General features: G+C 34.4%; 2 protein-coding genes across 3 annotated transcripts in view; one reads left to right on the top strand and one right to left on the bottom strand.

Annotated features, from left to right (window-relative positions):
* The window catches only part of LOC149777571 (transcription elongation factor SPT6-like), a 115518-nt gene extending 90285 nt beyond the window's left edge, over positions 1 to 25233 (bottom strand). The window contains exons 1-11 of one of the 2 annotated variants that reach the window (XM_089942191.1): positions 25132 to 25233; positions 18284 to 18505; positions 16303 to 16484; positions 14312 to 14516; positions 13959 to 14040; positions 9652 to 9751; positions 7665 to 7757; positions 5441 to 5527; positions 4823 to 4924; positions 3766 to 3876; positions 1971 to 2060 (exon numbers count right to left, since the gene is read on the bottom strand). In XM_089942191.1, the coding sequence (XP_089798317.1) occupies positions 1971 to 2060; positions 3766 to 3876; positions 4823 to 4924; positions 5441 to 5527; positions 7665 to 7757; positions 9652 to 9751; positions 13959 to 14040; positions 14312 to 14516; positions 16303 to 16484; positions 18284 to 18461 (1230 nt within the window). In that variant the 5' untranslated portion in view covers positions 18462 to 18505; positions 25132 to 25233. The other variant, XM_089942192.1, reaches the window with a different exon arrangement.
* A 24-nt stretch (positions 25234 to 25257) lies between these two features.
* Positions 25258 to 27232, top strand: part of LOC149777572 (acyl-CoA dehydrogenase family member 11-like) — an 87775-nt gene continuing 85800 nt past the window's right edge. Inside the window, exon 1 of the mRNA XM_089942193.1 lies at positions 25258 to 25591. Within this exon, the coding sequence (XP_089798319.1) occupies positions 25340 to 25591 (252 nt within the window). The 5' untranslated portion in view covers positions 25258 to 25339. The remainder of the gene's footprint in view (positions 25592 to 27232) is intronic.

A 27232-nucleotide genomic window follows, 5' to 3' on the forward strand; every position in this document is an offset into this window, starting at 1 on the left:
AGTAATGATGGTCATATTTGAAAGAAGATTAGTATCATCTGTACAAACTTAATGGCCATCAGTTTTCTATTTTTAGTAATGGTCATCAGATCTAATGGCCAATCAGCATCATTTGAACAAATTTGAAGGCCTTTAACTTCAGATTGTTTTCTGTAAAATTTGTTCAAATTCTGCTGAGCAGTTTCTGATAAATCAAAGCTCTTTTCTATTTTTAGTAACATCTGCCATATTAAACTGCACACAGGAACCACCTGTAAACAACTGAAATGCCTTTGTGCTAAGATGCTCTGTCAAATTGGGTAAAATTCCGTTGAGTGCCTTTTAAGAAGTCATTTAAATTTCTATTTTTAGGAATGGCAGCTATATTTGATGACTACAATTTGTACAAACTTGAAAGTTATCTATACAAAGATGTGTTCTCTCAAATTTTGGTCAATTTCTGAGTGGTCATTTAAAGGTTTTTCTATTTTCAGCAATAAGGACCAAACTTGATGGCATGCATGGCATCAATTGAGCAAATCTAAACCCCTCTATACCAGGATGCTTGTGTCAAATTGGGTAAAATTCTGTCAGTTTTTATTGACAGTAATTTAAAGGCTTTTCCATAGCTGCCAACCTTCCAGGCTCACAATTAGTGAAAATAGGGATAAAAAGTCGTGAATTTGGACACGAATTTGTGAATAATACTATGACAATAACTCCATCCACTCTGACTACTCCGACCGTCAATACTACACTATATCAAGTTCGCAAAATAAAAATAAAACACTATATATATGCAGAAATATTTATTTATCAAGACATGATATTGTGGCAGACTTGAACTTCCTCAACTGCTTGATCGTAAATTTGTTTTCTAAACAGTTCCGACCTCTTGCCTGCTGGTTGATCTTGGGGACTAAAATTGCTGACAAATTTTCTGCTGCTAAGGAGGCCTTAAAGTCTGTCTTATTTTTCCTCACTAAAGAAAATACTCTTTCCTTGTCACTTTTGCTGTGAGGAATGCACAGGAGCTGCAGCATTTTTGGTTCTTCCACAGGAAAATTTGGAAGCGATTTTCGAGTCCGGGAACATATGTCAGAACAAATGTTTAGCATGGTCTCCAACTGATAAAGGTAGATTGTGTTCGACACAGGAAAACTCACAAATAACGCTTAAGCGTTGGTAGCCTGCGGGTCTTCCACCAATGGTTTAAAATATTCCAGAGCTGAAATCTTCGAATTCTTAATTTTCCCAACTTATACGATTTTTTTTGCAACCGACATTCTTCCTCACATCGTCTCTGCGATGGCACACTGAGTGCAAAAAGCATGAATGAATATCAACGTTTAATGACAGAATGCACGGCCAAGTTTTGATATATTCCAAATTAAACTTCACTTTTTGAGTAATACATTTCTTTTTCCTTGGCGGTGAAGACATTTTCAAAACCTTACATGCGATGCTGAACGGTAACTCGAATCAGTGTTTTGACGCATGCGTGGAGCAAATTTCCGGTTAGGCCCCAGTTTCTCTCAAAACCATTTGTAAAACTACTCTTATACATATAGATTAAAATAGGCTAAAATGCTTGCGACCGGGCCAACTGTACTAATCGGCTGTAGATCTACTAATATCGTGACCAGCGGTACCGGACCGTTTCAGCAACTGCGAATATCATGACTAGCGCTTAACGGGAAAACGGTTATTTTATTAAAGATTTAAAATAACTGAGGATCGGAAAATTCGTGAAATTTTGTCTTACGGCGTGAATTCGTGAATCGCTGAAAAAGTCGTGATATTCACACCAAATTCGTGAGGGTTGGCAGCTATGCTTTTCTAGTGTTAGTAATGATGGCCATATTTAATAGATTGGTATCATTTGTACAAACCTGAAAGCCATCTATATTCTATTTTTAGCAATGGCAGCCAGATCTGATGGTGAACTGGCATCATTTGTACACATCTGCCAGATTGTTTTTTTTATTTACCTTTTCATCCCAATGCCAGATCTTCCATAGGTCATTGATATTCAGGTCGGGTTCAACATACTCTTTTCTGTAGAATGCAATAAATGGAACCTGCAAGAGACAGACATTTTTAGTATCACTAAGGTCTATTATCTGTCAATGGAATCTGCAAAAAAAAACCCAAGTTTAGAATCATTAAGGTCTATCATCTGTCAGTGGAACATGCAAGAGGCATACAAGTTTAGTATCATTAGAGTCTGTCCTATCATCAACGGAAAAAAACACTGAAACATTCTTGATCCAAAAAACTAGATTATTAGACTTTTCCCTTACTCCAAACATAAATATGAGAATTAAAAATGTTCAGTAATATCACACTGCCTTCATCAGCGAGTAATGTTAATCATCTTGACCATTGTAAGTCACATGATCAACAGTAGTCTCTGATGAAGGCAATGTGATATTAATATTTTTTTAAATACTAACATATTTATGCTCTATGCAAGGGAAAATTTTAATCATCATGAATTATTCAGAGCAAGGAAGCAACCTCTTCAGTCGTAACATCCTCAATGTTTTGTGGCATACATTATTTATACACAAGTTGTTTGTGGTGGTTTCACAAACTCCACATATATGATTTAAGATTGATGGCGAGTGTGCAAGAGGGCATACAAGTTGTTCAATAATTACTAGGAAATGAATAGATGCAGAAAGAAGTAAAAATTGAACACAAATTAAACTATGGCCTTGGGAAGACACTAAAAAAATGTATTCTATGGGCCTCAGTATAAGACAGGGGCTCAGGGAACATTGATTCTTTCACATACACATTAAGCACTCTGGTCTTGAAAACAATACAGTTACAGTTTGTTTGCCTGAGCTAATTTTTCATTAATCAGGCAGGAACCACTTTAAAAAAATAAAAAAAAACTATATAAAACCCACAAATTGTATCTGATGACAGTAGTCCATTAATAGTTTTTTTCACCATCTAATATCAAATACAGATTAAATGAGTGTCAAAAAAAAGTGTGGTCTCTTCAAAGACACAGTTTCAACTGTACTGCAAACTAATGAGTCTTCCAGATATAATCAGTCATGTCCTACATTTTGTATTACGAATGTTTAGCTTAGATTCAATGCCAACTAGATTTAAAAAAAACATATAAAAATTGTTAATAAAGTATCAAGAAGGCTGATTGCTTGGCGGATTATGGAAATATGGTATATTAAAAAGGATCAAAGGGATGAACATACACTGTGAAATTTTGAAGATTATATTCCTTTGTCTCATTACAAGCAAATAACAATATCCATACAAAAACATGAAATCTTAATTTAAATGTTCAAGACTTTTCTTCCCTTTACCTCCTAGCAAAGAATAGACAAAAATACTTAAGCAATTATCTACACTGAACATTTTGTATGTAAATAAGTGTACATATTAGAAGCCACAACAAAAAAATCTCAAGGAAGGTCATCATTCTGAAAATTTCCATTCTTAATCAAATTTGAGTTATGTCTCTTTAATTAGCTACAACTGCCCATGTTTAATGGCAAAAAATTGTTTGGTTTATAAATGCTAAATCAACTTCACTAAGTTATCATACCCTGCATGTCATACATATTACCACTGTGACAATAACCATACATTACTTCAAATCTTGCATGTCTTTTTGCAAACTTCTGCGAAAAAGTATTACAACAGACTGCTGTACTTGTTTACATCAATCCAATTATTAACTCAGTTTGAAAAAAGTTAAACCATCAACTGCTAAAACAATAATTAAAATAAATAGATTTTAAAACATACCTCCAGATGCTTGTTTCTCATGAAATTGATTGCCTCTTTAATCTTGGTGACCATGCTGGGGCCTCGTTTGTAGCCATACTGACCACCTGGTCTCTCTTGTTCCAAGAAGTTCTGCAAAACATTTTGCAAGATATCATCTACAAGTATGGTAAATGTACTTGCTTTCATCCCAGAGAAGTTTCTTGACTAAGCAGTCAAATTGTATCACAACAACACCTGAAATCTGACAATACCAGATCAGAAGAAAGTATAAATATCTTTATGGAACATACATGCCCCTTCAGTGACCTAAACACAAAACTCAACCTGACAGAGACAATTGGACAAGGCTAACACTACTGTATATGCCCCTACAACATTCAAAAACATAACAATATCATGTTAGTGAGGTATGACATTACTAGAAACTTCTTTCAATCATTAAGTCTCTCAACATTTTATTGCCCAGACAATGTTAGAATGAAAATGGCAGTTCACAAGTAAGAAATAATGTAAATTCATATTTGCGAGTGACCATGTATAAAATGATAATTAAACAAAATACAACTTCCATGCTAAATTTCCTACTCACTTTCTTTCACTCAATACCGGATCAAAACTACATTAAAATATATAACTAGGTTACATCAGGATACAAGAGACCAATCTGCATTGGCCAAGATAATGAGGGTACTGCTGGCCATGGTTTTAGTCCCTGGACATCCCAAAAAGATATAAGATATATATACATCTGCAAAATACTGTGTGTGGAAACAAGTAGATATAATCAAACAAATATTAACAACTGTATAAACTAAACTTAGTTTACCCTTATATAATGGAACCCTTGTAAAAGATGGTTTAAAAGATAGATTACCCACTGAGGAGGCCAACGTACCTTCTTACAGAAGTGTATTTCGAGCATCATGTCCTCCCTGAAAAGGCCAACTCTTTAAAATGGTTACCCTTTCATTGCAAAAGGAGTGGCCTCCCAAGAGATGGGAAAATAGTGTAACACTTAGGTATAAACTGGGTGAGAAATATGAAATGTTGGCAAAGAATTTACTTTCTATAATACCTGTAAGGAGACGGTTGGAGTACTAAATGCATGCTTAAAGACCCATTCAGCCTCCTCTTCTAGTTCACCCTCTTCTGTCTCCTTCACCGGTATCTGTCTCAGCTACAAATACAGGAAAGTGATACATAAGAATAAAAGAGGCACCTCAGTGGTTGTTGGGTGGTTGACTGAGCTGTGTTTTAAGGCAAATCACCCCATGCATGGACTAATGGGAGTAATGTACTTTATCCAGAAATATATATAAATCCTATTTCCCTATATCATATTATTGTAAAAATTAACCTGCATTAAACAACCATATGAACTAATAGGTAATTTTCTTTTCACTAATCACAAGTTGCTGCTGAAAGTTTCACTGGACAAGATATTTATATCCAAAGATAACTACAACATTATTCTATCAATGATAATATAATTTCATGGGGCTTAATAATAAACTCCACCCAGATAAATGCAATATATATATATATATATATATATATATATATATATATATATATATATATATATATATATATATATATATATATATATATATATATATATATATATATATATATATATATCTGGAATCAGGAAACTCCACCCAGATAAGTACATAAATGCAAATATATATACCTGGAATCTCTCTGGCATGTCTGTATTCCTTATCTCATTATCTACATCTGTAAAGAATCCTCTCTCCAGTTCACTGGGTTCAAATACCTGCACATAAATAAATACAACTTAAATTTATTACTGGAGGGAAACAATGGCAAAGTCAAAATATTATATGATGTCAGAGAGTACAGAAAACAGTAGAGCACATAGCAAGTGTCACTAATATTGTCCTGAGATACTGTATGCTGTTGCTATTGTTCACCAAAACTGCTGGAGATTAAAATTCTCAAATTGGTGATAAAGTGTCAGAGATACCAACCCATGTATGAGCTTATCAGGAAGTGAAGCATCACTTTTTCAGGATCTAATCAGACTCAATAAAACATTCATTAAAAGTAACAAACCTTCATATAACCTTGATATTGGCACACAGCAACATAGTAGCAATAAAAATCCAAAAATGGTGTACCCATTGTTCCAGTACCAGAACCTTGATTCAGGGACGGTGATGGCTTCAAAACAGTTGTAGTCCTAGTTTGATATATATCCCATTGTCAACAAACAATTCACTGATATTTATTATCCACGTAGCATGTAGCTGTATAGCTGTTTATATGCTACATGTACATGTACTTAATTTGGTCTAGATTCTGGTAAGCTCGAGACAACTACCATGATACCAAGGCTACCAAAGGGTTGAGGCTATTCATAGGGAAATGAAAACATGTGAACAAAGTAAAAGTTTCACATTCTTGCCTAATGTCCCACCTTCATTTAACTTGATGGCCAGATATATATTGTTTCAAAATATTGTAACTTTAATTTGGGTTTTAAACTGCCATTGGTAGCGATCGTAAGCATGAACTTATTTGTTACAAAAAACTTTCAGGGCACAATATATATGTTCTAATCACTATGAAAAATGAAACAATGCTTTTATTTAAGTTTGTTGCCGACTTTCTTTGATCAAAGTAATTGGCTTGCTTTTATGAAGGTTCTTGTGTTATTGAAAGCACCGCTAAATGCACTCTTTATGGACCAAAACAAATGCCTGTTTTGTAGCAACAAAAATTAATTCCAAAACATTGGCAAGGACAGATTTTTTCTTCATCTGCATAGGATATACACTGAATGATCAATGCTTCAAAGGAGATCAGTTTTCTTTGAAGTTTCAGCAAAACTATTTGTTTTGGTACATTTGTCAAAGAGGAAAAAAAACTACCATCGTCAAGTAGATTGTAGTCATTCCTGTTCCCACCGTCAGTGGTGGTCGATTGTAGCAAGTCAGGTAGCATGACTATTTGGGTTATATTACTGCACAGCATACTAAGGCCAGACATCAGCATAAGCAGAATATGATATAACAATTCTGTGTTAGGGTGGTTTGTCAATATGAACAAAGGATTTGTTCATGTAACATTAGATTCCAGTACAATTTAATATCCAAGTTTGTGGCTTCTCAACTCAACCTAAAACTGTATATACAATTTTTTACAGCCAAATATGTTGCTGCCAAAAAGATTTTCAGATGGTATATTTTGGATGCAATAAGGAAAACAAAAACATTGCAATTTGTGACATTGGTGAAACCTATTTCGAACCCTGCTTGATATCCTTTCAACAATTCTGGCCATAAACTTTAGCTTTCCTCACAAATTTATCTGCCACATTTTTGCTCCTATGTAGTCTAAATGAGTGCTTTTTGATATCAACATTGTTTTCATATTGAGAAACTATATTCTATGCAACAGTCAAGCATACTGATGCCATTTTCTACTTTTCCGCCTACCTGTTCACACCAAGAAAAGTCATATTCAGAACGTTATATGCAAAATCATAATTTTCCAGTTTTCTCAACATAATTCTGAATGCAAAAGTTTCACCAAACTAGGATATGTAATTAAGTCTATAAGCTTATCATATCTGATGTAACTTTCCCTAATATTATCTGACCCACAAAAAACCCCAAAACATGACAGTCACTGTAAGACTCAATAGTTGATTTGTTCATTTATTCAATTACTTGCCTATTCATTCTAAATTTTCTGAGTACCCAAAAATAAATTGAAGACTCCTGGTGAAACCAAATATCAATTCTGTGGCCACAGAGTTTTAAATAAAAAATTCTTACAGTACTTCCCCATCTCTGCAAGGGAAGCAAATTATCATTCTTAACGTCATCCTCGTTATTCTTATCATCATCACCATCATCATCCTGATCATTATCTCTAGACATGCTCACCTCAAAGATTCCCTTTTTGGTTGCCTTCCGTCGATTTTTCTTTGTCCTGGGTCGACCTTCCTCTGCCTCCTCTCCTTCAACCTCCTCTTCATACTGAATTAAAAAGTGATAAATCTAAATATTCCACAAAATCTTCTACGACAAGGATTGTAAGGCTAACTGACCAAGTCCAAAGCAAATAAACACTATGATTTTGTCAACAAGAAATTAACACTGAACCAAAAATTGTCGACTTCTGGGCATTTTATTTTCAACTTGTAAACAAAAGCAACATTTTTCTCAGACATAAACATCAGTCCAAAAATGTGTATGCTGTGATTTATTTTGTATCTATCCAAGAAAGAAAAAAAATTAAAAATGAAAGTTGTTTTTCATAGTTCATCAACAAAATACAGTGAATACATACTGGATAATTTGAATCAAATAAATATTCAGTCAGTGATATATGCACAACAAACTTGTCTCCATATATTACAAATGCTAAGTTGTCAAAACATTTCAAACTAATCAAGCAGCAGATGCAGTCTAGTTAATGTTTGCTAAGAAAATGTTTTGCCTGACAATTTTTGTCTTATTCAACTATTCTACTTGTTAATTATGAACACCTTCATTAAAAACGTGAAATTAAAAAAGAAAGCAATCTTATCTGTCGATTTGGATTTGGCAACTACTGACAATATAGTCAAAATTTAAATTAAAAAATATAATATGCAAAATAGTTACATAAAAATCATATATCTCAAGTTAGGACTCTTCCATTCAGACTTGCATGGTACCCCAGGGAAGGCTTTATTTTTTTTATAAGAATATTTACTATAGTGCCCAGATTACACAAGGAGTTCATATGAAAATGATGCCATTTTTCAGCACAAGATAGGCTATACATGGCAGCCAGTATTAATGGTGGAGGAAGAACCTGGAAAAACCCTGGAAAGAACCACCGACCCACAAGAAGCTAACGGCAAGCCTTCTTACATACCCACATTGGCTGAATTTGAGACTCGAACCCACACAGGCAGAGATGAGATGGCAGTGATCTGTAACGGAGAGCACTTTACACCACTTGGCCACTCGGGGCTCCCATATGAAAATGATATAAAATTCTAATTGCATCTATGAGAGACTATCCCTTATTAAAAGCGCTTTCTCTGGGTCCCAAGTATGTTGTACTTGAACAGCCCTTATTTTGAAAGTCTCTGAGCTAGAGATGCTTTGTAATCACAAATCCGAGTATGACTTTCTGTCAAACAGTACTCAACTTGCAAAGCTTCAAAGCTCTATTAATTTAATACAAAATTTCCCAGAATGATGCATATCAACTGCTTGTTTAGTGCATGAAACAATCTTACAAATAAACTCATTTCAAAGAGCGTAATGAAGAAAGAAAAAACAGGTCAATGTTAAATTGGTAGCTATGGATGACATAACTAAAAAACATCAATATGATATACATCAAGTTTTATGCCTAAAAGCTACAGTATTAGAGATGTGGATGTAAATGCAAAAATGTATGATTACATCATTATAAAAAGATCAGCATGATCTACATGTAAATGTGGTCATTTCTAATCTGCAGCATGAGTTCTATAGCTGAATATGCAACTTGTCTAAAACAATGGTACTGAATGTAAGGCTTTAAATAATCTGTAGACAGTGCGCAATAGACCAGTGTGATCTACATTTAGAAGCAGTCATGTGTGTTTCTAAAGATTAATACAGTCATAATGTGCCACAACTTTAAATGCAATAGTGTCTAAGAAATGGCACTATATGCAACCAAACTGGCATTGCTGGGAGGAACAATTTAAGTCTTAACCATGCTTTGCACCAGAGATGATGATTATCTACTGGCACTAAACACAATTAAAGACATGAAACTTAAGACACACACACACAAGCATACATATATTCACATACATTTAGACAAATCCACATATATGAGCAATACACAGATACATATTCACAAAACAGATATCATATAATTTACCTCATCTTCAAATTCCTCTTCATCCTCCTCCTCCCCATATTGCTCAAAATCCTCAAAGTCAAAATCAACACCAAAAATATCCTGGGCCTCTTGCAACAACCTACAGTTCAACAAAAAAGAAAAAAGATACAAAATAGTACAAGCTTATTCAAACTATAGGCATTTTCTGTACCCCAACTCTGACCTATCCCTCATAATTCCAAGCCAGATTGTTCCATATTATTTGCATGTCCCATGATAACATTTGATAAATGTAATAGTGTCAACTAGCAAAACTTCTCTACATCAGCCACCCATAGGAAAAGGCAACATGGCTTTTGTAGACACATTTATGTACTATGAAGTGAACAGCATTATTTTTAGTATAATCATTATTATTATTTCACATGTATTATTATTAGCAGTAGTAGTTTGCAACAAACATACATGTATTAAGTTTTGCTATTTAGCAAACAGAAAAATAAAAAAAATTAATAAAATAAGTTCCACACAAGGATACTGTATCTTCACTTTAATCCATCATGTACATTATTAAGCCTTAAAAGAGCCTCTGATCTTAGTTTGTTTTCAGCACATCTCCATCCCCATTTCAGTTGCAATCTCTGAAATCTGTCACTGATTTCATCATGTTTGATTGTCCATGAAAATTGCAAACCCTTTCAGTTTAAAGATGCATTCCTGTACTTCATGTAAGTGCTCACAACTGATTTTTTAGTTAGGGCAGTTGAAAATAGGTGTACACACTTTCAACAACTGGCAGATTAAGCTATTGCTTAAACTCACTGAGATCAAGACAGTTGGCTTTTGTTTGCGACTTTTGATGATTAGGGAAAGAAATGTAATTTTCTGGAACTATTGTTAGTAACTCATAAACTGTCGTGTTATGTACCTCTTCTTGGAGATTACATGTATTTTTATTTTCACTGGAGATAGTTCTGATTCTAAATCTTAAAAAAACAATTAACAAATTCTTCTTATTAACAAGGAAAATAAAAAATAATTTAAAATAGAAGCTGACATGTTGACACCTTCCAGTTTCAATGGATTACAGAAAGTACAATGGAAATATAAAATGTTTAAACATCAATTCACAGAATATACGTTTACATATACCATGCCTCACTCATCAAACAACGGAAGTTTAATCACTCCAGTGACCACTGAAGGCAGGGTGAAACCACTGCTCATTTAAGAAACACATGGCTGCTGACCACGGAAAACAGGTGACCACTGATTACATAACAGATATATTGGAAATTTGCTGGGGTGGGGGCTGTGATTAAAATGGCTGTTGTGACCAGATATCCACGGAACTCAGAAGTCAGGTATTACCGATTGTGCATTTTGTTATCAACACCATTTAAGCAAGGATTCTTTAAACATAATCTAAAATGTCAATGCTCAAATGAGTAAATTATCTGAGCCCTAATGTTTGTGTTTGAGGGAAAGCACTTCAGGGATTGGCTGGAAAGCCAAGTAGTGTGGAAAAAATCTGCTTATTTCAGGCCAACTATTTGTAGAGCTGCAAAATTCATTCAGGCAATCTACTTCACTGAATGTGTTCTGAGATACCTAATATGGTATTTCCACAGTTTATTAAGTGGTGGTGTTCAATCTAGACATTCAGTTAGCTACTTTGAGACTGAGGTTCCTGAAAATCTCAGCCCTCAGAATGTCTCACAAGTGAAATAAAATCTACATTTGTTATAATGGAAAATTGATTCCCACAAACATTAACATCCTGCTGTTTAACTGCAAATTTAACAGCTCATCATTCAGACAATGTAGTGAATATTCAATATTCTTATTTACAAAGATACCTCAGGATGCTGATTGGGATACAATACTAAAAATTCAATTGATTCCCTAACATGTCAACAAACTAAACTAAAGAAACGGGTCCTTGAACATTTCAATGCCATTCCAGCAACTGAAAATCTGAATAAATGCTGTCTATAAATGCAAGCTAAAGCTTGTCACACAATTAGAAGACATTTAGATCCTATGTCTCTAGGTTTAACTCTTGCTCCTCTGTTAAATCAGTATGCAATATGAGATGAAAAATCATTGGCAAAAATAAAGGCAGCTGTATGAAAAAATGGTCATAACTGTACCACAAATCTCAAAAACACTGAAACATTCTTGAAAAACTCCTTACAAGAGAATTCTTCTGAAAACAATAAAAGTGTTCTCTAAAAAAAAAATATCTGAAAATGCCATAGACTGCAAAATACCTTTCTGTCTAAGAGGATTACAGGACTCTTTGATCAAGTGCATAACACTTCAGCAGGACCAGATGATAACCACTATAAACTTTTGAAACGCATACCTGATAGAGGCCTCAAAAAAACCATTAAATGCTTTCAGTAAAATTTAAGAGACTGACAACTTCATGTCTTTGTCTTGGCGAGAAGCAACAGTGCCATCTGCATCTAAACCTTGGAAGAACCAAACCAACCCTTCCCATTAATGTCTGATAGCAGGGGTCAGCAACCTACGTCATGCATGACACAAATCTTGATTTTTACAGTGTTACTCTCTTACTTGTGGCACACGCTTGTTCATTTTGTAATTAATCCTGAAAAAAGTGGCACGCTATTTAAAATAGGTTGCCGACCCCTGTCCTACAGCATTCACAATTTATATTTGCAACACCATTTTTCAGAAGATATCTTGAATCGAACGAACTACTTTCTGATGTTCAGTCTGAATTAAGATGCAAGAGAATCACAAAGCCCATCTTTTCAGACTTCAAGTATTTATTAGAGAAGCTTTCATAAAGAAAGAATGTATAGTTGCAGTCTCTTTCAAACTGGAGAAAGCTTATGATCACAAAGAACTATGGCACAAAGAATGACCTATTCATCCTAGGTCTAAAATGCTGCCGACCTAACTTTATCTCTCATTTTTTGAAAGATGGAAATTTCATATTCAAGGAATGGGAGCATCATTTCTGAAAGTTATCATCAGTAGATGGGTGTACCTCAGGGCAGCATATGGTCAGTCACCCCAATCAGGAACTGATAGTCATATATCAACAACTTTTTGCACTGCTACAGATCAAGGCGTATGCATGCTGTTGAACATCAAATATAAATAAGCATAAATAGGGTCCAGAATTAAGCAGAAGAAATCAGGTTCAGATTTTCAAAATCAAAAACTTTTTGCAATGAACTTTTGCTGATCACAATGAAATATCTATCTTGATGATTATCTTATTCCTGTTGTGTAAGAAACCAAGTTGTTTGGGCTTATTTTTGACTAATTTTCCTTTCACATAGATTAATCTGGTATAAATGTCAAAAAGTCCTGGATTTAATAAGAGTCATGGCAAAGTCAAATTAGTAGATTGGAAGATCTTTCTCTGGCAACGTGCAATAGAAATTGACAAACAAAGATATTTTTTATTCTGTATTTAACAAGAAGAATCTATTATCTTCAACCTGTGCAAATTTTATAAATTTTAAAATACTCATTCAGCTTTTATTTTATGGGCAATTATAGACAGTGTTTTCCCCTACAACCCTTACTAGGGACAGACATTCAACAAACAGTAGTGCAAACAAATGAATACCAAATTACACGTCTTTATTTTGCATTAACTGGAACCATGTAAAACTATCAATTTTTTCAATAACTAAAATACTCTACCATTTCACAAGCAATATCCTTACATTTGTGGATATGCTTCTGAGGGGGAAAGGATCTACTTTTTTCACAAATGATCACTGGCTTTTTCAATTCATCATCTGAACAAACTACAAAATCCATATAAATTGTTACTACCTTAAATGAATTAATTCATAGTACTGAGCCTAAGTGGCTTTTCCATTTAAACACACATGGTACCCAGGCAGAGCATTTTCAAGAAAGAAATATATGCCAGGGTAGTCTAATTACTCTAATATTCAACATAACAATCATACAAAATTTAAAACTGCATGTACGGGTGACTACTCAACAATGAGAGCAACTCCCTGGGTCTGAAGTCGATTTTACCAGAATAGCCCCAATACCAAATTTAACCTTGATCCATTAAGTCTATAAATGCTTGTTGAGCAAAACAAAATTCTTGACCAATCTATCTAGATATGTGGATGAGTAATCCTTCCGTAAAAAATTACATGGGCAAGCAAGTGGTAAGAATTTCCCAGGTACAAATGCACAAGTCAATATGTTTGACTCGAAATGATACACATCACAGATATCAATTATAAAGATGTAAAATTTCAATATTATTGTTACAGCTACATCATAATGGTATTTTAATGTTATGGTAACCCTAGTAATATCACTAAGAAACTTACGAGTCACTGTGTATAATGTGTTTCTTCTTTTTCTTGCTGGTGATTGGCTGCCCATCTTCTCCAACGATGAAATCATCCAAATCTTGGGGGAAAATAATATTATTTAACAAAAATATAATAAGGTATATAATACATTTTTTATCAGTATATAATGCACATAAATATGTGGCAAATGTAGATGTATGTTGCACTTTCAAAAACCACATGCACAAACATTTGCATTGTCCAGTGTTAAACGATTGGTAGAATTTGTTATCCAATCAAAATCAAATAAAGTTTACAACAGGAAGTGTACTGCATTAATAATTTGAAGATAAAAAAGGGCAGAGTCTAAAATTTTATGATAGTATTACCATCTTCATCCTCAGAGCCAAGTTCCTCAAACTGATTTTCCATGGCCTTTCGCTGTGATGCTACTTCATCCAATTCTTCCTCTTCACCTTCTTCCCCCTGGAACAGCTCATTAGCAATTGCCTCCCTTTCATCACCCTCCTGCTCTTGTTCCTTGTCACTGTCTTCATCGTCAGACAGCATACGAATGCGTTTATGCTTTTTGGCCTGTAAAAGAAATTTACTGTTTTACTTACAGAAGGGGTACATTTAAAGATACAAGATTTGTGTTCACTGGACACAGATGTTCCTACCCACATGGGATAGTGACAAAAAAGGGGGTCCAAAACTGTCAAATTTTGCAATAAACTGTTAGGGACTTGAACTAGTCTTTGGTCTTTTTATCTTATTCTGCATATTAACATGCCTGGAAGAAAGGGAATATGTCAAAGGTTACTGGGCAGAAAAAAATTTGTGAAACAAAGAGATGAATGTATATAGTCTCCCTCTGCAGACAATGGCAGAGGCAAGAAAAAACATACAACTACCTAGTGAGACACATTGACCTGTACATCACCTGTTGGGACGTAATATGATGCATGTCATAACACTGGTGTTGTGAGATCATACGTACAAGATGCATCATATGATCAGTAGCAAATTGTTACACCTCTAGTGACTACATCATGAAAAGAAATCTTACTATTCCATATGAACTAAGGCCTATCTAGTTCATTGTGGAGATTAGGCAATACAATGAAGTTACTCCATATGAACTAAGGCCTACCTAGTTCATTGTGGTGATTAGACAATATGATGAAGTTACTCCATACGAACCAAGGCCTACCTAGTTCATTGTGGAGATTAGGCAATACAATGAAGTTACTCAATATGAACCAAGGCCTACCTAGTTCATTGTGGTGATTAGCTAATATGATGAAGTTACTCCATACAAACCAAGGCCTACCTAGTTCATTGTGGTGATTAGGCAATACGATGAAGTTACTCCATATGAACCAAGGCCTACCTAGTTCATTGTGGAGATTAGGCAATACAATGAAGTTACTCCATATGAACCATGGCCTACCTAGTTCATTGTGGAGATTAGGCAATACAATGAAGTTACTACATATGAACCAAGGTCTACCTAGTTCATTGTGGAGATTAGGCAATACGATGAAGTTTAATCCAGGGTCAGTCTATCATCAGACAAGTTAAAAATGTGAGCAGTGTCCAGCTTCCCTGTTGAAACACCTGATCAATTTCAGATGTGGTCAAAAGGCCAACACAGGAGTAAAACTAATCTAAAATTATTAGCAACTCAATAATAAATTAAACCCGGCCAAGAAAAAATCTGCAGCAACTGACTTTAATAAACCATAACTATTCTGCAACATCAAAAAAAAACCTTATTCAGTATGGACATTCAGAATTAACATAGTAGCCACCCCCAAAAATGTACGAAATTTCAATTCCAGAGTAAATAAAATACAAATAACAACTGGGGCTGAGGAATGTCATGTTTACATTACAAATGCATACAAATTATGGCAGTGCAAGATCAAAGCATAACATTGCATGAAGGAATTGACACCTAAATCATGTAAGTCCAACCCAATGCTCTTTAAGTATATGTGTATATCCATATTTACAACAACTGGGCCATCATTATCTAAAGTGCTTCAACTCTTCCCAAAAGGTAAGAATTATTTAATATTTAAGGCACAATATAAAATAGTACATCAGAAAAAATATGAATGTTCCATGAAAGCTTCCTCACTTGCATCTGTGTAATGATCTATCCTCATGTACATAACTTGCAACAACTTGCACACAAAAATTGAATGATGCCACCACCACTGCCTGACCAGTGACGCCCATGACTTACTATTCTTGTGCTGGTGAGATAAAAATGTAATCTCCAATATTCACTAAAACAGCCCTAAAGAAAAGAGCTGACTCTTACCCTCCAATATTCACTTAAAAAGCCCTAAAGAAAAGAGCCGACTCTTACCCTCTTGACTTTGATTCCCAGGTTCTCCTCAATGAGGTCATAATCTTCATCTTCCAACTGGTCGTCTTCTTCCTCCTCTGACTCATGTTTACGTTTGTTGTCATCTTCCTCTTCATCCAACTCTTCTTCTTCTTCTGGTTCCTCATTAATAAAGTCCTTCATTTCTTCAGCTATTGCCTCTTCTATAAATAAATGAAGAAAATGGAGAAAGATTATAACAAGTTGCAGCAATCCGTATTAGCTATTCTATTTATATTTGCCTCATACAGCAGGTACGTGGACACAAGCAAATTATTTTATTAGCAGAGATGGGGTGCATCATCTCATATTCTTCTTTCTGATTCCTATTTCTCCATCCATTCATACAAAAAATAAAAGCACTGTCCCATTCGCTATGTGTCCAGTTTTGTCTATTTTTGTCAACTCAATAAATTAACATGCAGATTCAGGAAGATATCATGACAAGCCACATGGACAACACAAACTTTCTGTAATCCTATGTAGTGCTGCTGTGGTTAAGGTATTGGATTAATGACCAGGAGGGTGCGGGTGTAATTGCCATCATCAGATCAGCCCAGATCAGTTACTGTATTGTGTCTCTGGGAAAGGCACATTATTCTGCTGTCTCAGCATGACATTATAAAGTGCTGCTTTACCATAAAACACCACACCAAAACCTAGCTCTCACAAACATACCCAAGTTTTGCATGCTTCCTTACTGCTTGATATTAAAAACCAAAATGCAGTTGACTGGAGTAAGAAAAGTTGGTCATGGTGAACTAATCAAGTGGTACAATTCCAAATGATTGCGTTATTAACCCTTTCATCACTGTGGACCAGTTTTCTGGTGTAGGGGAAGTAAGTCTGTCAACCCTATGGACTGCTTTACCGGTCTGGGGCAGTGTTCTTCTTTACAGTCATAGTACCCGAAAACATAAACTTCAGGATACCTCTAATAACTTCCTTCTGTAATGTAGATAATATATTTGGATTATCTAGTGAGTTAAGCTTGATTACAACTAAAAATCTCGAGGAAAGATGGCACTTTTTGAGCGTGTTTTCCGAATGGTGAATTTTTATTCAAAATGGCGGAGTTCAAAGCATGATGAGAATAAAGTGTCAGATTATGGATTATCAAAATATTTAGCTGTTGTGACCTAATACAGTTGACTGAAAATGAGAGGACAGGCATTTGAATGTGCTTGTGGGTGACAGTGATGATGATGAAGAGGACTTTGAAGGTTCTGAACCAGAGGAAGTGTGAACTACCTGTGTTTTTGTTATGGACGAAGCTCTTATAACCAAAGGGATTTATTTCAGTTTTCTGGGAGAGCTGGACCCACTGGTGTGTTAGATAGCTCCAGAAAAGCTCTGGAATACTTTCAAATCTTTGATTTAGATGAAGTTTTTGAAAATACTGTTCATGTAATGAGGTAAATAAATAATTGCTTGTGCATTTTACCTGTTGTGTTACCTGTTTGCACCTGTATTGTAACAATTATAATATATATACAAATTTTATTGAATTAGTCATACAATTTGACTTTTAACCTTTATTTTGATAACTAATCCAGCCAGATAATTTTAAAATTGACAAAGTTATGTTATTTCAAAATCCACAAGTCATTTTGCTTTACAACTCCAAAGTTACTTAGTGTTTAGGGTTCTATGCTTGTGAAGTCACTTAGTGATGAAAGGGTTAAAGTTCTTTATGTAATAATTTTTTGGTTTCAACTCTCCAGCCAACCAGGTGGTGATGCATGGTATGATAGAAAAACCTGGTGATTGAAAAATGCAGCAAAAATGTTTCATGCAGAAGTGTCCAATATATCAAGGTATATCTGACACCAATGAAACAGTTTTCATTGCCACCAAAAATGTGATACCTTGATCTCACTGTCAGATTATGCAATTGTGAATAAATTCTTAAATCAAAAACAAGGTTTTTGACTGGATTTATCTCTTTCCATATTTTACTAACCATCCTCTTCATCTTCTTCTTCATCATCATCATCTTCTATAATTCTCTTTTTCTTTTTTTCCTTGGACCTTTTCTTTTTCTTTTTCTCCAAATCAGATCCCTCATCATTGCTGTCAAGATCCTCGCCTGAGGATGTCCTGTCTGATACCTCAGCTTCATCCTCAAAAAACTCGGACATCTTCTGTTGAATGCCTTAGCTGTTCGGTGTTTTTGTATGAAGCCCTGCTCAAGACAATGGATAAAATTCATTATTTCACTGTTCTTAAAACAAGATACTCAAAAGTATCTAAAGTAAATGGCACATTATTATTCCCTGACCTTTGAGCCAGGGAACTGACATATGATGTGAAGATAGGTAACAATTTCATCAAATATCTGTATACATTAAAGAGTGTTAACCTGTATAAAGAAACAACCACTGACTTGCATTCTCTTTGTGACCATGACCTTTCAATCAGGGGATATCTTCTGTGGTTTAAAAGTTATATTCCCGACCAGGATACAAGTCAAATTAATAAATCCATGATCTAAGTGATTTGATATTATTAGCCATATCAAGCTTTCCACATTTGATTGAATCCCTCATCCTCATATAACCATTTTTCTCTACAAAGAATTTATTTTGGAAATCAAAGACTTCGACTAGCTGGCAAGTGGTGTGAAAATGTGCTGATATTTACAATGACTGAATTCAGAGGCAGAAAGACCCAAGCCCAAATTTGTATGTATGGTCATTATAAGTGCACATCAATGAATAAATTTAGCTTTCATTATTGTGTTTTTTTCTTAGTGTAGCTGGATTTGTGTGTGTGACCTCAAGATTAAGACATGTTGAGACCTAGATAAAAATGCTATTTGCAAAACACAGCAAACTGACAAAGACTGTAATGAGATTAAGACTGCTAAAGTTGCTAGAACTGCTAGTTCTTATGGAACAGTTGTTGTTGATTTAACGCCATTTTTCAGCACACGATAGGCTATACATGGCTGCCAGTATTAATGGTGGAGGAAGAACCTGGGAAAACCCCAGAAAGAACCACCGACCCACGAGAAGCTACTGACAAGCTTTCTCAATTACCCACATTGGCTGAATCCAAGACTCGAACCCACGCAGACAGAGGTGAGATGGCAGTGATCCGTAACTGAGAGCGCGTTAGACCACTCGGCCACTTGAGGCCCCCTTATGGAACAGTTGCCAGCTGTATGGAAGTGTGTGATGTCTGCCTTAGTGTTTAGAATAAGACCTTTCCTAGGACTGATAAAATTCAGTCTCACTCGAACTGACAAAGAGCTATATGTCAGTGGTGAAAAGAATTTGGAAAATTAAACTCAATGACAACCACTGTTTCTTCTCATCTGGACATTTAGCCACTTCAGGTATGCCCAGTAATGCTTATGAGGACTGTAACTTTTGCTGGTGGAACTCTATTTTTACCAAAATAGGAGTCCTGGACTCCCAAGTTTTAAAATCCAAACAAGACCTCAGATTATATAATTTTGTTCTTCTTTTGTAGAGCAGTTGCCTTTGCTAATAGTAGCAGTAGTAAAAGTTGCTGTTATTGTTCTTGGTGTTGGTCTATATAAATAACAAGTCATAAACATGACACAAATTTTATCGAACATACTATAAATTAAGCCTGCCTAATAATAATAATTCTGTTTCTTACTTATAGGTGTTATTGGAATAAAGATGCCATATGATTGTATGGCATCATCATTTAATTCCACATCAAACTTTAGTTGTTTTAAAGTATAGGAATCTTTGATGCATTATTTGCCATGCAGACACGAGTTAAAGAAACTAGAATGCTGAATACTTTTTAAGCCTATATTGCATTTTCACTCAATAAAAGCATGAAACAGAATGTCATATGGAAGCAAATCCATAGGTAAATTATGCTTATCCTTGACTACTAACCCGATTCCATTAACATTAGGTACAGAAGCCTATTATCTCCCAAATCCAGCCCTACTAAAAAAACAATCTGTCTCTTCTATCTCATGTATGTCATGTTTAAAGCACAAAATTGCTTAAAGGTTACAAGCATAATTATCACAGAAAAATGCAGATATTTACTTACAATCAGCGATAGCCAATGGGGAGACTCTAAATAGCAAATATTTCTGGGTGCAATCTATGTGTAAACACTGGTACTCTTCTACCATTTTTTGCATCAAAACTTGTAATGGATAAAAAAACATAACTATCAATGGTGAAACTAAAGACAAGACTCTAAATATATCTTTGATCCATTCTTTATTCTAAGGCTTATGCATTATTTTCTCATATCAGCAAAATATTCCAAAAATTATAAAATTGGTTATATGATGGGTAAACTGATGACTCATGTATTTTTTAAATGAATATAGCAAATAAATTAAGATCATTTCATGAAAATTGAAATGATTTGAGAGAGAAATCAGTAATTAATAGAATATTGCATGCAGGGTGAAAGAGCAACAAAACCAGAGGTGCATACATCAATATGACTACACCCATGTAAACCACCCATGCTGTTTTTCTCTCCATTCTCTTGAATCATAATTTAGTTGTCTCTTTATGTTGCCGTTAATTTCATTTATATATATTGTTTGACTTATTCAAACACATCAAGCCAACTTTTACTAAAGTGGACAAGATATTTGGGAAGGGTATACCAGTTATAGCAGAAAACATGTTCCAACAAAAGTGAAAGCTGAATGAGAAGGTAGCATAGCTAGAGGTAGAAACACTAATCTACCAATATGGCCATAAAAACATACAAAACATTTAATACAAGCTTGTTTTGTTTTTAAATTTGGGCATGTTCATTTTTTTAAAATTTGTGCACAGTTCACAAATTCATAACTTGATTGTAATATGTCTCTGTCCCTCACTTGCCCTTTATGTCCATATCTGGCACACATACAAAGAGGAGACATGTCTACATAAAAGAACTTCAAATATATTCCTGAACAACAATGTACTTTTTGCAATCACCCATAAACCCTTCAATATATTAAATCAATATGAAAATATATCACTCTTTTAGACAAATACAAGTCAATTTTTCTTGTCTATACTGATGATTGCTAAATGATGGTATTTTTCTAGTTGTACAAAAATGTTTACTTCAGCTGTGTAGCTCTGAAAACTACGTTATTTAGTAATATTAAATAAAATATCAACATGAACAAGATAATAGTTTGTACAAAAAATTATCCCAATTATATATCATCAGAACAAAAATATCACATAATGTAAGAGACTGAAGCATACATCACCAGCACCTAAATGTCATCTTAAATTAACAAATATTAATTAGTTTTAACCCATAGATAGAAGAATGTTTGAATTTAAAAATTTAAGTGTTCTGAGTGTCTTGTTTACGTTATGGTATCATTTTTCCAGCATTTATATGTTACCTGGACATTTAATACAAGGAATTTACCATGAAACAAATAAATGTGCTTTCATTTATTGGATATCTTGATAATACTGAAATTAATTTACCACTCTGTTGGCCTAGTGGCTAGAGATCCTGCCTCGGATGCAGGTCATGGGTTCAAACCCTGGCCAAGTCATACCAAAGGCTTATAAAAATGGTACTAACAGCTGCCTCGCTGGCACTCAGCATTAAGATGTTAGGACTGGTCAACCAGGTGTCAGGATAATGTGACTGGGTAGGACATCATGCTATATGTCTGCGGCACAATGCCCCAGCGGTCCTACTAAACACCGCAAAGTCAGACAAATTTTTGTTTTATTTCTACATATTTGTATACATTATACTATATTAACTTTGCTTTGATATTTAAATTTTTAAAAAGCGTGATTTAATTTTGTTTTAAAGTAAAACTGGCACATATGTACATTTAGTAGAACAAAGGCGGAGAGAGTATGACAAAGTCTTATAACACAGATAGCGCATAACAAAGGCAATCTAATTGTGACAAAACCAGATTTAAAAATTTTATATAATAATTATCTTATTGAGAGACACGTAATAATATTTTGAAAGTGATATTAAATATTCTATTAACATTCATAATCATAAATTCATGATGTACTTTCATCAAAAAAGATTGGCAATGACAAGATTGATAGTACAAATACTGTACATCACTTAACATGTTAATATCATAATTTGTTTCAGCATAATCATTACAGTGTTATAAGCAGTAATACAAATCTTTTCTGTTGCTATTAATGTTTGCGGTATACGATGAGAAGAAGTGATTAAACTACAAACAGTAACAAATTACTCTGCCGCTGTCGGCAAAATCAAATGTGGTTCCTGGTTATGTTATTATACAAATCTGTTCATGCAGTATTGTTCAAACATTTAATCAACCTTCAATTATATACTGGCGTTGGCAATCTCAAACGTAGGTACTGTTACTGAAATGTCGCGCCTTCTGTGGTTTCGGGCAATATTAAAGATATGTACTGTTTGCATCAATTAGCAGACTGATTAAACATCTGACATTTTAAGTTTGTGGATTATTATAAAATGGCCAAGAATAAAAATCTTCATCAAAAGCATTGAAATAGTCCTGGGAACTGACGACGAACAGGCAATGATCAATGCCATAGACATGGCATTTCCGGGCTGCTCAAGAAAACTGTGTTCAAAACACCTAAAAGACAATATACTTCGACAAATGACTGACAAGATCCCAAAGAGTACCATTGATAGAAAGGAAATTGTTTACATGATTTTCAGAGCAAACGGCGTTGCAACTGCAAACGACTCTGCGACCTTTGAGCGAAATATCAAACTCAAAAACAACATTGAAGAACAACGTCGTAGTGACTTCCTGCAGTATTACGTTTGGCATGTTGAGGACAAATTGGCAAACTATGTTATTTCCAGTGACGAATACCAACTATGGACAAACAACAACACCGAAAGCATGAACCACAGATTAAAAGTGAAACTTAACTGGGAGCCCAGAAAAACCGATGAACTGGTTGAAAAGCTATTCGAATTAGTTAAAGTGGAGATGGTGGACCTAAGAAGGGCATTATACGGGATGGGTAACTTTTGTCTGAACACACGATTTTTGAAATTTAAGATTACCAAACTTTCATGGACAACGAAGACAGAAGAAGAGAAACAACAACTCTTCAGCAAATTCCTAAGTGCAAGTACTACAAGTGTTTCAGGACTGACATCTTCGGATGGGAAATATACTGTCCATAAGGACCCAAAGATAGCCAAGAAGCCAAATCAAAGGACACAATGCAGGTCTACCAAGACACGAAGCAAGTAAACAGTTATATAATGTGAGGTGTGGTAATCGCAAATTTCGAAAATCGCGTGTTCAGACAAAAGTTACATCATGAATATATGATTATGAATGTTAATAAAATATTTAATTGTCAAATAATATAAAAGAATACATATGCAAAAGTAAAAGAAATACCTATGTTTGAGATTGTCGACTCTGGTATATAAAGTTTGATTAAATGATTACTGTTTGAACAGTACTGCATGAATAGATTTTTGTATCTGCTCGAGACAATGTAAAATAGCCATGAACTGCTACAGGTGCGGAATATCACCAATTACCATCGTCTGATTTTGCTGACAGCGGCAGAATAATTCGTTACTGTTTGTAGCATAATAAATTCTTAATAAAAGTATTAGTACATCTTACTTTGTCACAATGAATCTGTCTTTGTCATACAATATCTTAAGTTTATTACATCACGTTGGCATACTATATTCGATTAAATACTTATATTAAACTTATGTATTTTATGTTACTCTCATAATATTATTATGTGTCTCTCAATAAGATAATTATTATATAAAATTATTAAATCTGGCTTTGTCACATTGAGATTTCTTTTGTCATACGCTATCTGTGTTATATGACTTTGTCATACTCTATCTACACAAATAAGGGTGCGTATGTACCATTTTTATAAATTTAAATATCAAAACAATGTTAATATATTATAATGTATATGAATATGTATAACATAAACAAAAATAAACAGACTTTGCCTGCCTTTGTCTGAATTTGCGGTGTTTAGTAGGACCCGGGGCATTGCTAGACATCACTATAAACTGCCACACTGCAGACATCATAGCGATATGACTGAATTTTTTTTAAAGCTATGTTAAAATTCCAAAATCACTGAAATCTCTCAACAATACTAAAGTAAATTCTTTTTGATGGATAACACTGAAATTAAACTCTTTTCTGAAGGATAATTTTGAAAATAAAAACTTTTTTCAGAAGGAAAGAGTTATTAATGCTTGCTGTGTGCAAACAATAAATCCAGATTGGACATCATAAAGTCTTATTGGTTTCTGATGTGTACTGTATGTGTATCATGAGGCAGGGACTGTAAAGTTTTAAAAAGTTCGGGATTGTAATTCAAAATATTTGTTAACCTGAAAATCTTAAAGGAATGATAAATTCGAAAATAATAAAAATCCACATGTAACATATTGCGGGAATAATTTAGGGAAGATATTTAGCACAGCACTCATCAGAATTTTTGGAACAAGAAATCTGTATTGGTTTTAAATAAACGTCATCGTTGCAAACATTGAAAGCTCGGCAGAATCAAACAGAAAGTCATACTGCCCAAATAATTAACTTATGACATTCTACCTTATTAAAGTTTGCAAGGTGCAGAGGTTTATTTCAGTAGGTACAACTTTGTTTTAAAAAAATCACTGGTTATAAACTTTACCGAAGAAAACGAGTTCTGCTGACCGATAATATTACTGGCCGTTAGATTGTATATTACACCTGCGACATTGGAAAATAATTTCCATGACGAACCTTTGTACACACAATAATATACTGTTGATAAACAGATGAAATTCATTAAGAAATATTGTAACCTTTCTAATGATTTTTCTTTCAGTCCTCCAAACATGGACGCATTTATAGACTAATTCTCTACTTCATTATCTGAAACTTTAAACCATATGTATATGTTCGAAACCAGTCTATTCATCTGACCTGCACTAAATAGTGACTCTAATTTTAAGTAGCTAAAAATATTTATGTTTACTCTTATGTCTCGAGACAACAGAACACACCGATAAAATGTATCGGATCTGCTCCAGAAAAGTAAAACGCTGCATAAGACAGACTTTTTTAATGACTAAGATTAAGCAGAGAAGTATCTTTAGCGAAAAAAAGCAAGAACACGAAAAGCTAAGTGAAGCAGTAATCCCTCAACATTTATTTTCAGCAGCTAACATAGGAAAGTTTTTCCAGGAACAACCCACTCTAGGGAATCAGTATTTAGAAGATGTGACTCTGCAATCATATTTAAAAAGACATATACCAAAAAAGGTATGTGCATTTCAACCAGTGATGTTCATCCAGTTTAGCGCAAGTAATTTCTTGCCTTACCGTGTACCAATCCCGTATTATAATATTATTCTTCTTTACCAGGTCCGACTTTAAGTATGTCATGTTTTTTGACGCAGCGACAGTCATTTCTTGCCATACCGTGTACCAGCCCCGTATTATTACTCGTTTTCACTGGGTCCGACATTAAGTATTTCATGTTTATGATGCATCGATATACATTTCCATTTATAGAGAGAACGCATACTTTTCAGTAACGTTATTATCCACATCGACACAAATACTAGTAGAAAATCATTTCGTTAATTGTGAATTTAGATAAAGATATATACAACGACAATAGTTCAGTTGGTTTGGGGTTCTGTTAATTTATTTCGAACTTTTAAAAATATTTTGCATACCTGTTATATTCCCAGACAGTGGGGAGGGGGGTGAGACTCGAAAAAGTGTTTTGAGGTCTCTTGAGTGGGTGGGGAGGGGTGGGGACGGTCAGTGCGCGTGACCACCAAAAAATGACATCCGTTGAGGATAAGCGATATTTTTTTAATCATACAGAAAAAGTGACTAAAATGTAATAACTTGCCTGTCTTCTTTTGCAATTATAAAGAAAAATAGTTGGTAGACAGCAGTGCAAAATAGTACATGTATCACCACACACAAGCATACAAATACTGACATAATCAAATCCACACTGACATTAAATAAAAACATACACCAAGTATCTCTGTTTAGAATTCACTGAATGGCAAAATACAGGTTTCATTTTATGCAGTCTTTACTCTTGTCAATAGTTTAGTGGGCCAGAAGGGGGCAGTGTTGAAAGTGATAAAAGTGACATTTGTGCTCATCTGTAGACTGAATGGTAATATTTTTGAAACTTTTCTGCAGAATTCTCTGATCGAATCCTGGTCAGAACTGAGTTGTTCTTGCCGACCATAATGCTTGCATCGTCTGATGCAGTTTGACCACAAGATAGGATAAGGAAAAATACGGATAAAATTTTGGACTGGCCATTTTGATTGAGTAAGGAGGGGACATCATATTTTCAGGCATGATGGAGGCCATACATGTATAACAGCAGTAATAAATGACTGTCCAGTATGGGTGTTAATGCAATCTTTTTATCAACACTAATATTGTGATTTTTCACTCAGTACATTGTTGTGGCTAAAATCATCTTGAAAAGCATTGGTTAATTAATAAGATTAAGAGAACAAATGATAATAAACAGAACTAATCTGGATGTTCAATTCAGCGTGTCCAAAATGTTTTTTGTTTTTGGTTTGTCCTGATGTTACATACAGGTGGTGCTACATACTTGGTTTGCTTCACTGATAGCGCATTGCTTCCTTATTCAAAGGAAATGTTTATAGACAGTACATCTATTTAAATAATGATGCTTTATAATTGTTATATGGAGTAAAATATGAAATGTTGCCACTGTTAACAAACTTGCCAATAATCTGTAATAAAGATAGCTTAAATATTCACATTCAAGGTAATGATGTGTAATAACGTTTGTTGTTCCACATGTATGTCTTTGTAACGAATTGGCTACACCAACAAGTAGGTCTCCGCTTTTGTTTCCGCTACCAGTAATGTCAGGGGAAAAAAAGCAGAGAC

This window comes from Sinohyriopsis cumingii, chromosome 18, assembly GCF_028554795.1.
Source record: "Sinohyriopsis cumingii isolate HCF-2022 chromosome 18, ASM2855479v2, whole genome shotgun sequence".
NCBI lineage: Eukaryota > Metazoa > Mollusca > Bivalvia > Unionida > Unionidae > Sinohyriopsis > Sinohyriopsis cumingii.